Source organism: Phasianus colchicus, chromosome 32, assembly GCF_987193195.1.
Source record: "Phasianus colchicus chromosome 32, bPhaCol1.hap1.1, whole genome shotgun sequence".
Taxonomy (NCBI): Eukaryota; Metazoa; Chordata; class Aves; order Galliformes; family Phasianidae; genus Phasianus; species Phasianus colchicus.
Window position 1 is genome coordinate 1,114,083 of NC_143467.1, and position 15,549 is coordinate 1,129,631.

Consider the following 15,549-nt stretch of genomic DNA (forward strand, 5'->3'; position numbering starts at 1 on the left):
TCTGATAATAGCAGTGAGACAGTGCCATCTCCTTGAAGAGAAGCAGAGGGACGATGGGGACTCTTCCAAGACCCCTTGGCTCTGACAGATGGGGTGGCTACGTTCCTTGGAGCCCTGGGACCCCGAGTTCCTCATTTTCCAATGCGGTGCTCTCTTCCGGTGACACGCAGAGCATAGCAAAGCCCACGGTTTTGCAGCAGCTCAAAGGTGTAGCTAAGTGTGAGGCCAGAGAGGACTTTTTCCTTCCAGCTCGCTGCTCCTTTAGATCCCTGGTGGGAAGACAAGGGCTTTTGGGGAGGTGCTGGCATAGCTTAGGAGCAAAACACTGCAGCTGGGCGACTTGTAGGGAAGGGATAAAGAGAGGCAGAGAAATGGCTGCCTCCCCTCAGCGTTCTGACCTCAAACCATCCCCAGGGTCTGCATCCGGGAGAAGAACCGCCCTATTTTTTGAGAAGAGTTTCTCTTCTTGTACGGAAACCCATTGGCTGTTGGACCACACGGAAAGAGATGGAAGAAAATGCAAGAAAGGTCTTGCAGAAAGCGGTCCTTTGCTCCGTTCCCATCATCGGTGCACTGAACAAGATCCATCAGCCTTACAGGGATGCTCTTCTCCCTGAAACGCAGGCTCCAAGTGAAACAATTGCAATTTCTCATTTACGAAGCAAAAGAGAAGCCAAAAACCCGCAAAGTAGTTCCAAAGCAGGTGAGTGCTGCGCACACACACGCTGGGTGCAGAGGGGGTAGCCCCTCCTAGCTTGCACACCACAAAGTGGCAGCTTAAGGATATTTTTGGAGACAAGTTATACATACGCAAGAAGAGGAGGGGATAATTACATTGGTTCCAACAACTAGGCGTAGAGTATTCTGATATTACAATTAGAATGGGAGGGGATATCACAACTGTTTCCAAGAAGTTATTATCATATCATCCGCCCCAATTGCTGAGTTACTGTGACTTGCAGTGGAATTCCGAAGTCGCAGTCTGAACCAATACATGAGCATGAGTGCCTGGTGCCAGAGAGAGACAAGGCTGCATTCCTCAGCTCACCCCCCCTCGACATCCCTCCCTGTTTTCCTCTGTTTTCCTCTGTTCATTCTACACCCTCGTGCCTTGTTCATAATTAAGTGAAATGCCGTTCTGAAACAATTCCATAGAAACCTGTTCCACATCACTCGTCATCCTCAGTCCCACACCTAAACGTTTCCTGAACACCTCCAGGGAACCTGACTCCAGTCTCTCCCTGGGCACTCTGTCAGTCTGTCCCACTGCCCAACCACTCTTTTGGAGGAGTTTTTCCTAACGTCCAGCCTGCAAGAACTCTCGCTGCTTTCTTGCATTTCTTCACAAAGCTGTTTCAAAATCTTCATCTGGGAGGGAGCACGTGAACCTAAGGAGATTCCATAAGGTCAAGTGTAGGGTGTTGCACCTGGGTCGGGGCAATCCCAGGTATATGTCCAGAATGGAAGAAGAATTGACTGAGGGCAGCCCTGCTGAGAAGAACTTAGGCGTGCTGGCGGACAAAAAACCTCACCTGAGCCAGCAGTGAGAGCTGGGCTTGTTCAGTCTGGAGAAGAGAATAGTCTGGGGACACCTGATGTGACCTTCCAGTAATTAAATGGGAACTTATGAGCAGGAGGGAAGTCAGCTCTTAACACGGGGAGAGAGCAACAGAGCGAAGGGGAAGAGTTTTAAGCAAAAAGAGCAGAGATTTAAGTTAGGTATCAGAGAGAAATTTATCAGTGAGAGGGTGATGAGGTGCTGGAACAGCTGCCCAGAGAGGCTGTGGATCCCCATCCATCCCTGGAGGTGTTCAAGGCCAGGCTGGATGGGGCCCTGGGCAGCCTGGTCTGGTATGAAATGGGGAGGTTGGTGGCCCTGCGTGTGGCAGGGGGGGTGGAGATTCGTGATCCTCGAGGTCCCTTCCAACCCTGGCCATTCTGTGATCCCATGATTCTGATTGTAAGGTTCTCCTGGCGTTGGGATGCTAACAAACAGAATTGATGGGACCAGTGTACAAACTGCATGCAGAGCACGCAACACAGCAGGCGCCGAGTGAGGTGCATGACCCTATCCTGTCTTTCCTGCTGGTACAGGTCATGCCTTCAGGATGTCAACTGGCAGGAAGCTTTTCTAGAAGAACAATCATAGGAAAACAGGTTGGAAAAGGAAGTGACGAAGAGACTCACAGATGTCCAGAGGACTTTTTCTGTATAGGAAGCTTCCCCGTTGGAGGAAGTAAGGCCTCCTACTTATTCCCGTGGAAACTACAACAGATACAAAGAGCCCAGTAACAGTGTTTGATAGAGCCCTTGCTTCAGGACCAGCATGGCAACATTGGTCAGAGTGTGAGCCAGCGTGGGGCTCTTCGCTTTGGAAGAGTGGGAAGGACCTGGGGCAGATCCAACAGAGGTTTGCAACAGGATTGTTTGGGGCTAGGGGTAAGCAAGCAGAGAGGCCTGGGCTTAGGCCTGGTGAAGCAGAAGCTCACATGAGTGCAATTGTAGCCCACGACACTGCGGTGGGAAGCAGGCTTGGTGCCTACATCCTGCAGGGAAACAGGTGCAGACTGCATGGGGCAGTGTAGGACAGCACGTGGTGGAGATGGCTGAGGGGCTGGCAACGCTGAAGGCCCTGACAGAGCCAAGGTCTTTGTCCAGCAGGCTGTGGGTGGTGTCTGTGCTACAGAGAACTGTGAGGGGACACGCTGTCCTCGTGGCACTGGGCTCTCGTGGCCTCCTTGTGCCCCGTGCAAAGGCTCCCACCGCCCCAGGAATAGTCTCGATCCTGCATAGGGGACAGGACCTCCCTTCCAACGGCCCAGGTATCAGGGCTTGGCCTTTCTGCCTCATAAGACAAAGGATGCTGTTCTCAGCATCACAGCCACCAGCACAGTGCCTTTGTCTCCCTGTAATCATGTCCCCAGTGCCTCAGCCGTGAGAGGATGTCCCACATCCTCCCCGTTTCAGAAGGATAAGGAGCTTGCTGGTGAAGGAGAGATCCAAGGCCAGGTGAGGCTGGAGGCTCTGGGCTGGGATGTGCATGGGGGTGACCCAACGAGAGCCCGTTCCCTAGCCCCAAAGGGTCACTGTTGGTGGCCGCCCAACAGTGCTGAACGCAGCACCCACCGTGCTGGGATGGGGATGCCAGGAGCCCCCCGTCTCACAGGGCTGGCCCCTCTCCGCATCTCAGGAGAGCCACGGGGCAGCCGCTGAGCTGTCTGTGGGCAGGGCTGCGTTGCAGCCAAGGCTCCTGGCTCAGGCTTGCAGCATGTGGCCCCAAAGCCATCAGCCACTCACGCGGACCACTCCCGCTCTGTCCTTTCAGTCCGCTGCCACCCATCCGGAGGGCGTCTGAAGCCCAAGAGCAGCCGGTGACCTGCGAGCTGCAGGGGGAAGCAGGCACATCAAGCCAACAAGACCTGCGCCGAGCACCGGGAACCAAACACGTGCGCTTCCTTGATGAAGTGCAGGAAGCAGGAAAAGCCCATCGTGAGCGTGCGGTGCGAAAACTGCAGACAGCCAAGGCCTCACCCCATCACATCACCTTCAGGCCAACCACGCCTTTCAGAAGCGAGTCGAGAAGATCTTCCTCGAGGGCTGAGTCTACGGAGCCTCAAGGCCGACCATCCAGGCTCCCACTGGCTTGCGACTCAGTGAAACTTCTCAGGCAGAGGGCAAGGAAGATCAGACCGGTGCTGGACGCACTGAAGCAGATGGCAGCATCACCACTTTGTGGTGGGTCCAGCCTGCCTGAGGAGTCTTCCCTTAACCGCTCTGGATTGCTGCCACCCATAAGAGAAGAAACGGGGTCTCCCACGTGTCAGCCTCCAAAGACCAAAGCCCCACTCCGCAGGAAGGGCACACACACCCTACCCACGCTGATGCGGGCACGGGGTGCCCAGGACAGACAGAGCAACAATGGAGGCTGCAACACAGATGTGTCAATCCCATCTGCATCATATCTACTCCTAAACCAGGCTGCCCAGGGCCCCGTCCAACCTGGCCTTGAACACCTCCAGGGACGGGGCATCCACAACTGACATCTCTGGGCATCCGCTTCCAGCATCTCTCCACTCTCTCTGGAAAGAACAAGCCAATCTGACATCCTCAACTCAAAACCGCTTCCCCTTGGCCTGACAGTAGCTACACTATCACAGAGTTGACTCCCCTCCTGTTTGTAGGCTCCCTTTACGTAACGGAAGGCTGCAATGAGGTCACCCCGCTGCCTTCCCTTCCCCAGGCCAAACAAGGAGATCTAGGGTGAAATGTAGAGGGGCAAAACTGTCAATAAAGCCTTACCATGGCCTATCCCTTAAAAATCTCCAGAACGCCTGTGACAGTGTCATTGCGTCTTTTGACGCCAGCTCTTGTGCTGGTGGAGGGAGAAGGAATTGTGAGAGGGCATCAGAGCGTCTCACGGTGCTTTACTTGATGCCAAAGGAAATCCAGCGTCTCTTTTGTCCTATCTGGGCCACAAGCTTATCGGCTTTTGACCCGGCAGGGCCCCCCAGGCCGGCTGGGAGTCTTCTGGCCCCCCGACTGGCCAGCCAGCTTTTAACCTGGCAGGGCCATCTGGGCCAGCCAGCTGGCCTTTGGTCTGGTCGGGCCCTTCCGACCACCTAGCCAGTTTATAACAAGGATTCCGGATCTTCCCCAGGGCCGAGTCCACCCTGTACACGGAATCCCAGGGCAGACCATGCAGGCTGAAACTTCCGGCTTCCGAATCACTGAAGCTTTTCAGGCAGAGGGCTAAGGGGATTCGGCCTGGCAGGGCCCACCCAGCCAGCTGGCTTTAGGCCTGGCAGGGCCCCACAGGCCAGCCTGGTGGGTTCTGGCCTGGCAGGGCATCCTGGTCAGCTGGAAGTCTTCTGGCCTGGCAATGCTACCTGGGTCAGTTGGCAGGACGGCTTTTGGCCAGGCGGGGCTTACCCCATTTTGGCTGGCCAACCGCATTGACCCGGTCTGCCAGGATGCTTCTGGCCAGGCAGGATTACCCAGGCCAGCCGATCAACTGTCTTTTAACCCTGCTGGCCCCCCCCGCCCGGCCAGCAGGCGTTTAACCTGGCAGGTACCCCCAGGTTGGCTGGCATGCTCAGGGCCTAGCAGGGCTATCTGGGTCAGTTGGCTTGCCAGCTTTTGGCCTGGCATGGCTTCCTCGGCCGGCTGGCCAGCCAGCTATTGGCCTGGCAGGGTGTCTGGCTGGCCAGCCGTCTTTTTTCCTGGTTGTGTCCCCACGGTTGGCCACCTATTGGCCTGGCCGGGGCTCCCAGGGCTGCAAAACGTGTGAGCTTCCCTGGTGAAGACCAGGGAGCAGAAAAATCCCACTGTGAGGGTGCTGCACCCAAATTGCAGAAAGCCAAGGCCTCACACCATCACATCACCTTGAGGCAGACAACAGCTTTCATAAATGAGTCAAGAAGATCTTCCTCAAGGGCTGAGTCCTGCCTGTCTACGGAGCCTCAAGGCAGACCATCCCGGCTCCCACTTCTGGCATGCGACTCAGCGAAACTTCTCAGGCAGAGGGCAAGAAAGATCAGGCCAGTGCTGGATGCACTGAAGCAGATGGCAGCATCACCACTTTGTGGGGAAACCAGCCTGCCTGAGGAGACTTGCATCACCCGCTCTGGATTGCTGCCACCGATAAGAGAAGAAACGGGGTCTGCCAAGTGTCAGCCTCTGAAGACCAAAGCCCCAGACCACAGGAAGGACACATCCTACCCACGCCTTGGTCCAGCTTTTGACCTGGCCGGCCAGCTTTTGGCCTGGCAGGGTCTCAAGGGCCAGCCCGTTTTAAACCTCACAGGGCCCCCCCGGCCAGCCGGTTGGCCGGCTTTGGGCCTGGCAGCATCTGCTGGGCTGGCTGGCCAGCCTTTGGCTCAGCACGGCCCTCTCAAGCCGCTGGCCTGCTTTTGGCCTGGCTGGGACCCTGGCTGGCCAGCTTTTGGCCTGGTACGTTCCCCCAGCCGGCCGGGATACCACGGCCAACCTGCCAGCTTTCTGCAAGCAGGGCCTGACAGGCCAGCTGGCTTTTGGCTTGGCAGGGCCCCCTGGCCGGCCAGGAGTCTTATGGCCTGGCAGGGCAACCCGAGTCAGTCAGCTTGCCAGCTTTTGGCCTGGCAGGGTTCCCCATTTTGGCTGGCCAGCCAGCTTTTGGCCTGGCAGGGCCCCTTTGGCTGGCTTGGAGAGGTCTGGAAGTGCAGAGCTCCATGGGCCAGCCGGCCGGCCACCTTTCGCCTGGCAGTGCTCCCCTGAACGGCCAGCCGGCTTTCGGCCTGGCCCAACTGGCCGGCCAGGAGGCTTCAGGCCTCGGAAGGCTTCCCCAGCCAGTCAGCCAGCTTTACCAAAGATTCCGGATCTCCCTCAAGGGCTGAGTGCAGCCGCTCCACGCAGCCCCAAGGCAGACCAGCCAGGGCTGCCACATCTGCCTTGTGGATCACTCAAACTCCTCAGGCAGAGGACTAAGAAGAAAAGATCACATCAGCCCAGCCCAAGCTGCCAATGTAGGTCCCCCTCCCCAGCCAACTGCTCTTTCATCTTCATGAGCCCTTGTTCTGCTGGGGAGGACAGGTGGAAGCAATTCACCTGTCTGGCAAAGGGGTGGAGCCTGGTGCCACCCCTCCCTAACCTCATTTCAGGGCTGGCTGCCCCCTGTAAGGGCTCTCTGCATGGAGGTGTGTTCTTTGTTGTGTTGTGTGTGCCTGGTCTTCAGAATGGGTTCAGCAGTGTTGTCTTTGTGTTCTGGATTGAGTTCTTTTCCTTTTGGGGGTAATACCTTCTGAAAGGGCACTGCAGTTGAGAAATCAGTTAGGTTTGGCAGTGGAAATGCTGTGTTGGAGGGACTGTTGGTGGCCATGAGCTGACAGCACAAGCCTTGTATTGGCAACTGTTTTCTGTGACATGGATTAATTGTAGCTCATTTTAGGGGAGAAGCATGGGATTTGATTGAATCGTATTGAGGAAGGGGGGGAGGGGAGAGCCTCTGTGGGTAAGGAGGTGTTGTGAGCTGCAGTGCTGTAGCACTGTCTGTCTGCCTAGGCTTTCTGTTTGTTCTTTCGTGGGACTTTTGTCTCTTTCCCTCTTCTACTCTTACCTGAAGATCGTTGTGCTGATGACTGCCTGTGTTGTTGTGTAGGCTAAAATAGTTAAAGCAAACTGGGGCTGGAAGTGCAGCAGGCAGCTCCGTGCTGTTTAATGACTATGTGAGTAAATAAATGCATTGCTGATTCTTCCTAAAGATGCCATAAATGAAGAGGGTATGTTTTATTATTGTTCTTAATTTTATGCTGCTGGAGTTGGTAATAACCTGAAGAGTCTGGGAACCTCTGGGTGGAATAGTTTGTTGTTGTGTTTGCTTGCTGGCTGGTGTTGGAGAGTGAATTTACACAAAGAGCCAAGTAGAAAGGACTGTGTACTGCTGGACCTGCACTGTCATGATCTCTCTTGCTTGGAGCTGCTGTGAACCAATGAGGTTCACACTTTGAACCTCACACTTTGACTTTGAAGTAAACGAAGTCATATACCTCTAAGAAAGTATAAGCAGGGAATGTTTAAAAAGAAAAGGTTATTTAAGAGGATTTCAGTGATGTAAGTCTTGCTGGAGGCCATGAATGACAGGAGTTCCTGAGGGGTCAGTAGTGGGTCCTGTTCTAATATCTTCCCTCAGGATCTGGATAGCAGGGCAGAGTGAACCCTCAGGAGGTGCCAGCTGTCCCAAAAGTGGGGGCAGTGACTGACTGAGCAGAGGGCCATGCAGCCATCCAGAGTGCACTCAGCAGGCTGTGAGGTGGCTGACACAGGATCACGGAATCGTAGAACTGTAGGGGCTGGAAAGAACCTCTGGAGACCGCCTAGTCCAACCCCCCTGCTAAAACAGGATCCCTCCAGGGGTAACTTCATTATAGAGAGTCTCATGGAGTTCCTTGAGAAGTGCAGAGTCCTGCATCTGGGGCGAAACGAGCCCAGGCACCAGTGTATGCTGGTGGCACTCGGCTGGAGAGCAGCTCTGCAGGAAAGAGCCTGGGGCTCCTGGTGGACACCAAGTGGAACGTGAGCTAGCACTGTGTCCTTGCCGCTAAGAAGGCTGATGGCTTCCTGGCTGCATTAGGCAGAATATTGCCTGTGAGTGCTGGGAAGTGATTCTTCCCCTATGCTCAGTGTTGGTGAGTCTGCACCTGAAGCACTGGGTCCAATTCTGACTCCCCCATATAACCGACAAGTGAACGAAGAAGAAAGACTCCAAAACAGGGCTACCAAGGTGATGAAAGTCCTGGAGCACCCCTTGTAGGAGGCAAGGCTGAGAGAGCTGGGATGTCTCCGTGTGGAATGTCTATAGAGGCCTGAAGAGAGCGTGCAGAGAGGTCAGAGACAGGCTCATTTGGGTGTGCCCAGTTCCAGGACAAGAGGCAGTAGGCACAACCTGGAACACAGGTTCTGTCTGACCAGCAGGAAGCACTTTTGTGCTGTGCAGATGTCAGAGCAGTGGCAAAGGCTGCCTGGAGAGGTTGTGGGGTGGATCTGTGGGGATCTCCAAAAGCAGTCTGGCCGTGGTCCCAGGAACCCTGCCCTGAGTCTGCTGAGCACAAGGATCCAGAGGTGTCTCCAACCTCAACCATTCTGTGATTCACTTATTTTTATTGAGTACTCCAAAACCCATATGTTTGTTGGCAGAGTTGGTTTTCACAGCCGTGTTTAAAGCTTTGTGTCTCTATGTGGTCAGCTCTTTAGAAACCAGTTGTACAATTTCAAATTCACTCATCCTCGAGCTTTCAAAGATAAGCACCTGAAGCCCTTTTCTTTCCGGACTGCTGAAATATCCTGGAGAGTCTGCAGGGAGAGGAAGGGAAGGAAGAAAAATGCCACAAGTAACAAAAAAAGAAAGAAGAAAGAAAAGAAAAACACCTGTGGAAGACACAGGTAAAGGAATCTGTCAAGTTACCTAGCTCAAATTTTCATTGAGAAGGAAATAAATACTGGGAATAATTTCAGTTTATTTTCTTAGCTTCTATTTGTGCAAAAAGGGAATCCAAGCGTGCATTTGGTTTGCCTGTGCGCTGGAAGCTCTGTTGCTGCTTTTTTGCTTCCAACATAACCTCTGTTCATGTTTCTGGTTGCCCTTCAGAACCTGCTGTGCATAAGTAAAACAGAGCCAGCACGTTGGATTCAGTCTCTAACCAAAGAGGCCTTAAGCTGACCAGAAGCAGCAGTGGAGGCATTTCATGGTGAGTAGGCACAGAAGTACAATTCTGTGCCCAGGTGTTAAGGGCACGTAACAACTCTTCAGAAGTTACATACCTTGAGTGTGAATGAAGAGCTTTTCCCTGCTTCTGGATTTTGCTGCGTGATTCAGGAACTTGTGTCTGATGGCAAACTCCTGCATGTTAGATTCCATGGTCGTTAGGTACCGTGTCTGTTTGCCAGGTACTGTACTCTCCTTCAAATCCCTCTCTAAAACCCACGTCTGTCAGAAAGCTCTAGAAGTAAACTAATTGAAATGCTACTGTGAAATAATCCTGCTCCTGATTAAACAGAGGCAGGAAATTCTTGTATCAGTACGATACTGCAGCATTTTAAGCCCGGCTGTCCATCATCTCAGCTTCGCTGGGCTCTTGAGTGGAATTCAGAACTACATTGCACAAATCTTAGGTGCCTTTCAGATCCCTAGGGCAGCTGTGGTCCAGACGTGATCTCTGGTACCAACTAATGGAAATGTAGTTGAGTATTTCAGAAGTGAATGTCTCTTTATTAATATCAGTCAATTAATATAATGTGTGTTACATTTAGCTTCATCACTTTTGTACTTATTTGACGTATAGAAGATGAATGCTTCTATTTATTTTCTCACAGTCTCTCAGCTCTCAAACTGCTATTGTAAACTTTAATCCATTTGGCAGAGCAGCGAGCAGAGCAGGCAAGTGTTGAGATTGGGCATCAAGGTAGCAACAAAAGCCAAGAGCATCAAGGAGGAGGAAGTGAGGAGAAGGTAAGTGAAAGGCAGAGAAGGTGATGGTAGGCTAAGGCAGGGGGAAGGGGAGGAGCAAGGGAGGTGAGGGTAAGGGAGAAAAGAGGGGAGGGGATGGGAGAAGAGGAAAAGGTCGGAGACGGGAATAAAGGAAAACCTATGATTTAAAAAAAAATAAAAGAAAGGAAAAAAATGAGAAAAAAAATTAAAACAGAAAAGAAAAAAGGAAAAAGAGAAAAGAGAAAAGGGAAAAAAAAAGAAGAATATATGAAAAAAGGCAAAAAGGAAAACCGAATAAAGGAAAGAGACAAAAGGTAAAGAGAAAAGAAGAAAAAAGTCAAGTAAAAAGTAAAGAATACCACCTAAGAAAAGAATGGGTGGCAACAAGTAGAGAGCAATGCATGGCACTGCAAAGGAAAGCAAGGTGAGAGTAGCAGCAAAAGCCAAGAGAGTCAAGAAGTCAGTGAAGAGCAGGAAAGGTAAGCTGGGGCTTGGAAGGGTATTGGGTGGGAAGGGTTGTTAAAAAAAAAAAAAATAAATAATAATGAAAAAAGCGTTAAGTGAAGAAAGAAATGAGCTCAATAATAACAATTAAAAACAGTGGATTGCAACAAATACAGGGCAGGCAAATATGAAAGCTTACTGTGTAGCAGTTACCTGAGGCCCCTGACTGATGAGTGATCCTGGGATGGAAGAAGGAGTTTTGCCAGTTTGATGGGGGCTGATAGTTGTAGCTGTAGTCACAAATAACTGGTTCTGTAGTGAGAGCTGAGCCTGGCAGTTCATCTTGTTGGTGCCAAGACTTGTTTTGCAAGCAGGTTTTCCACGTTGGCTCTGCATGACGCTTTGGATGAGCGGGTATGGAGTGGAAGAAACCCTGCAGAGCCAGGTGAGAACCAAAGCAGGAGAGAGGAAAAGTGCCCTTTGCAGCAGGGACGCCGTGCTGGCTCTGCCCATCGCTTCCAGTGCCACCGTGGTCCTTCTCTGTCCAAGCACGTGAGCCAAGCACGTGGCCTGGTGCGTGTCCCTCCCTTCTTCCTTGCTCTCCATCCCTCCCCTTATCCATCCCTTCACTTCTGTCCACCTCTCCTTCCACGTTCTCCATCCATCCTCTTCTCCATCCATCCTCTTCTCCATCCATCCTCTTCTCCATCCATCCTCTTCTCCGTCCATCCTTTCACCTCTCTTCTCCATCCCACTCTCCTCTCCCCCATCCTAGGTGGGCCTCCAACCCCTACATGCCCCACTCCAACCCTTCCATCTCCCCATCGCCCATTCCCCCCCATTCCCTCCCCGCCATCTCCTCCTCCTCTGGCTTTAACACAAACTGGGAAAAACAAGGTTGTACCCCCAGAAGTTACCGAGATCTTAAATGCTAAATTACTTAGGAGTGTGGCTATCAGGGATGCCTGGCAGAGCCAAAATGCAGCCCCAAAGGAAGTGAAGTTAAAAGCAGGAGCCAGCCCAGTCAGCGTAAAGCAGTGCCCTCTGAGGATACGAGACTGTAGAAGGATAGAAATCATAAATAACTTTTGGAGTTTGGATTGCTAATTGAATGTGAGTCCAAACACAGCACCCCAATCTTCCGATGAAAAACTGGACGGCAAGAGCTGTAGTTTGGTACAAGACTTGAGGGCAAGTGATAGGACTGCTGAATGTATGCACCCAGCGGTAGCAAATCCATACACTTCATTAACCAACTTATGAATGAGGAGGTGGAGTTTCCCTTCTGGATTTGAAGGATGCCTTTTTATTATTTTATTTTTGCCTGCTTTGACCAAATGCAACCTAAAACCATTTGCCTTGGAAGAGGAGAACCCCAATACGGGGAGAAAAGAGCCAGTTAACCTGGACAGTGTTAGCCAGGGCTGTGAGAACAGCCCAGTGATCTGTGAGAACTGGTCAACTCGTGAGCCTGAGACTTGGGTGCCTCCATCCCAGGGTGGAACCTTACTGCAGTTTGTGGATGCCACGGCAACAGAAGAGGACTGTGTGCATGGACTGTGAACACCATTTCTTGGTGTAAACGATTATCAGGCTTCTCACCAGACAGCCCGAGTGATCAAAAGGAAGGAAGCAATCTGCTGAATGCCCAGAGTGCTTTTCTCCCACACACATGTGGAGGTGCATGAAAAAGGTAGCTTTTAGTTCAGGGCTGACTGACTTGAGTGTGTGTGGTGAGTGAGGCCTTGGTTCTTCTTTTTCTTTGCTTGGGGGTTGGGTAACTGGGTGGGCCTTCCAAAGACAAGGGTTTGCACTCTTGTTTTTCAGGCTGTTTGAGCTCCTGTGGTTCTGAAATGGTAGAAAGTACAACAAACATGCCAGCAGGACAGACATGCAAGAAAATGAACGCAGAATCTGTTTCCTGTGCCTGTGATTCAGTTCTGCTGTCTCATTTAGCTTTTTCAACTGCATATCTAGAGTTCATGATAATCCTATGAAAGTGACAATAAGATGCATTAAGTATTAAACTGGAAAGCATTCTAAGCAGAAATCTGTTCTCACCATTCCTCCCTGTTCCACTGCTGTTACTAGCAACGTTCTGCAGATTCTGAGATGTTTTGCTGGAGAACAAATGCCTATTCAGCAGTGTTGAAACCAGGCTGTAAATTGGCTGACAAAATCCATGAGCATTCCGTGGTTTCCAGGATTACAGCAGCACTTTGGCAGTGTACTGCTATTCCAGTGAACCGATGGGCTGATCCCTAGAGGTGCTGACGTGGTGATCAATGAAATGCAGAAAGAGCATTTTCCAGCTGTGTGCAAAGATAGAATCTATTGCTCTTAAATAGACTCCTAGTCAGTGTCCTTCTGCAGTGTTAAGGTTTATAATGTGTTTTCCAAATGCATTTTTGTTGAAGATCTCTAATGTACTGGGAAGTACCTCACCTTCATTGTAACTCGTATTTCTGAGTCAGAAGAAATGCACCCCCAGAAAAGTGCAATACAAAACTCAGTAAGAAGCAGAGGCACAAAACTCAGTAAGAAGCAGAGGCACATCTACTCTCACAGGTCACATTCTGGGCTCTCCTGTTGCCTTCAATGCACTCAACAACAGGCAGTTTAGAAACTCCCTTTATACTCTGTTTTGTGACTTCCACTCACCGTGGATCAAAGCGGCTAGATATAAGCAAAAATGCAACTCTCCTTACAGACTTTGCAAAAAATGGTTTAAATTAGGTCGAGCTCCAATTCTCAAATAAAATTGCACAGGAATCAAGGAAAATAACTGTCGTGAAGTCTTCCTGCTGGTCAGATTAAACAGTAGACTGAAGGTCTTGTAATTGGAATGCTCCATCTCAGAAGAGTGCTGAGATAAGAATATCCGTAATCTGCATTTATGCAGTCTGTTTTAGCTAGGAGCTCCAAACTGCACGTACAGAGATCCACTGGCTGTGTTTGACAGCGAGTCAGTAAGAAGATAACCATCACACAGGGACCGTTTAAGGCCACTGAAATCAAGTCGTTTCTGAGAGGTGACACATCTGCCTCTTGACCTGACCAGATGTTTGTTCGGAAAGCAATGGTTAGAAGGCAATTAACCAATTAAGGTATCTGTGTTTGGATGGCAAAGATTTGTGTTCACTTGGCATATGTGTGATTAGTGAAGCATCACGAAACAGTGTGAACCTGCAGTACTCAGCCAATGAGGAACCAGGGCAGAAAGAGATCAGCGTTGGGCAGTAGGGGATAAAAGGTGGAACACTGTTTTCTGCGCGCTCCTGCTTGCAGGAGGCCCAACACTGCCATTGTAAAGAAAATCTGCTTTATCAGAGATACCATCCTGGAAAATTATGACAAGCTGGAGCTTTGCAAGGACGTGGAGATTACTTGGTGATCTCTGCTTTCCATGCTGGAGCTGCAGCCAGGTGTACTTAGGTTTCTGAAGTCCCTTTCAGTCTCAGGAGGGAATAAAACAGCCCGAATGGAATGGGTGCAATGGGGCTCTCTCCAGGACACCTGCTGCCTCAGAGGAGTTCCCATCTACTGAACACCTACGGAGCTCCTACAAAAGCACCACGCACAAACGAGGAAGGAAAGAAAAACCCAGGACACGGCGGAGGGGTCCTACCTCTCAGTAGGTGATCCCTGTTCCGTGTACAGAGGATGGACCTAACGGCACCTCATCTGTTCCCCACTTCTTCTCCCCCGCTTCATACAGGCACTTACAGACATCATGGATGGCAAAGTAAGGCTCGTGGAGAAGACTGGGTGTACAGGAGATCTTTAATTCCTCGGAGCTAGAGCACTGCTGGCCCGTACTTGTCTAGATCATGGGTATTTTCCAACAAGCACCAACCAGGCACAGCAACCCACAACCAAAAGTCATTGCCCCTGCCAAGGAACCAGCCTGGCTAGAGACCTCTCATTAGAGACTTGGAAACAAGGCTAGAACCATTATTCCCATTTCACACGTTGTCTTCTCTTCACCACGCATCACGCAGACACAAACAGGTTGCAAAAGGAAGCACGTTACTACACACCTGAGCATCCTGCTGAGCAAGGCCATCATCCACATACATTCCCTCAACTCAGTTTCCCTGCAAAGACACAAGGATAGAAGACTCAGTTCACCAGAGCATCTACTGGAAACAACTCCTGAGAACTCCCCATTCAGGACCAGCTGCTGGAGATGGATAATGGAGTCTGTCAAAGGGAATACCAGCTTACAAACACAGCGAAACACAGCTCAGGTGTGCTTCAGGCTTCCTTCTGAAACAAGCAGCAACCCACTTTACTGGGATGTTTAAAGAAGGGCCCACAGCACTCATGCACACCCAGAGTCAGAGTCTCCTCCCTGCAGAAGCTGGGTTAGAGGAGCAGGCCATGGGACACACAGGGTGAGAAAAAGCCAGCCTGGAGATCCTCACCACTGAGTGCAGAGCTGTGCCCACAGCTCTGAAGATTCACCCCCTTCTCCCCTCAACGTGGCTCAGCGCTGCGAGGGACACGAGGACCCTTCGAAACATGGACAATGTGTCAGATACAATGTTATCCTCAAGGGAGCAGCCACATTCTAGCAAGAACACACACACAGCATCTGCTAGGAGCAGGGCCACCACCTGGGTGCTGCCCACAGCATTTGCCAGCCATAACCTGCTAAGTACAGAACTGGGCCCAGGGCTCTCAGCATCACTGCAGCACTCCAGCCGTCATCATTAGTGCTACAGCCTCCAATTAAGAAGCGCAGACAGTAAGAAACTGGCAAGAGAGCCACACGTCCTGCTGACAGACAGAATGCTCTTCCCCATTTTATTTACACCAGCTCAGATGCTGGTGAAATTCTAGTCTAGCTTCTCTCTGGACAAACAGCAACACCCAGGCTGGCCAGTGCATCACACCTAAAAGCTCCCCAGACTCCTTCCTCTTCACGTCTGCCTGCACACACACAGACTGACTGTCAGACAGCAGGACAAGGCCTGGCCTTTTGCTCTACTTACAAAGCTTGTAGTTCTCATCAATGCGACAAATCTCTTCATTGGTGTGAGAAGCCACAATTTCAATCAGGCAGCCTTCATCTGTTCCTGCTCCCAAGGGAATCGCCAAGGCAAGATTTAAGATACCAACAACTGCTCGTGACGTGCAACCAG

General features: G+C 51.2%; 1 protein-coding gene across 1 annotated transcript; it reads left to right on the plus strand.

The window, feature by feature from the left end:
- The first annotated feature begins 1,460 nt into the window (after positions 1 to 1,460).
- Positions 1,461 to 4,346, plus strand: LOC149914003 (uncharacterized). The gene is made up of 2 exons (XM_090128066.1): positions 1,461 to 1,543; positions 3,326 to 4,346. The coding sequence occupies exons 1-2, from the start codon at positions 1,461 to 1,463 to the stop codon at positions 4,038 to 4,040; spliced, it is 798 nt and encodes a 265-aa protein (XP_089984192.1). The 3' UTR covers positions 4,041 to 4,346.
- Positions 4,347 to 15,549: the final 11,203 nt, after the last annotated feature.

Bases quoted from the DNA above. Each gene is read 5' to 3' on its own strand.
- LOC149914003 (XM_090128066.1), top strand. From the start codon at position 1,461: ATGGAAGAAGAATTGACTGAGGGCAGCCCTGCTGAGAAGAACTTAGGC. The intron at 1,544-3,325 runs GTGAGAGCTGGG...CTGTCCTTTCAG, and splicing joins AAACCTCACCTGAGCCAGCA to TCCGCTGCCACCCATCCGGA.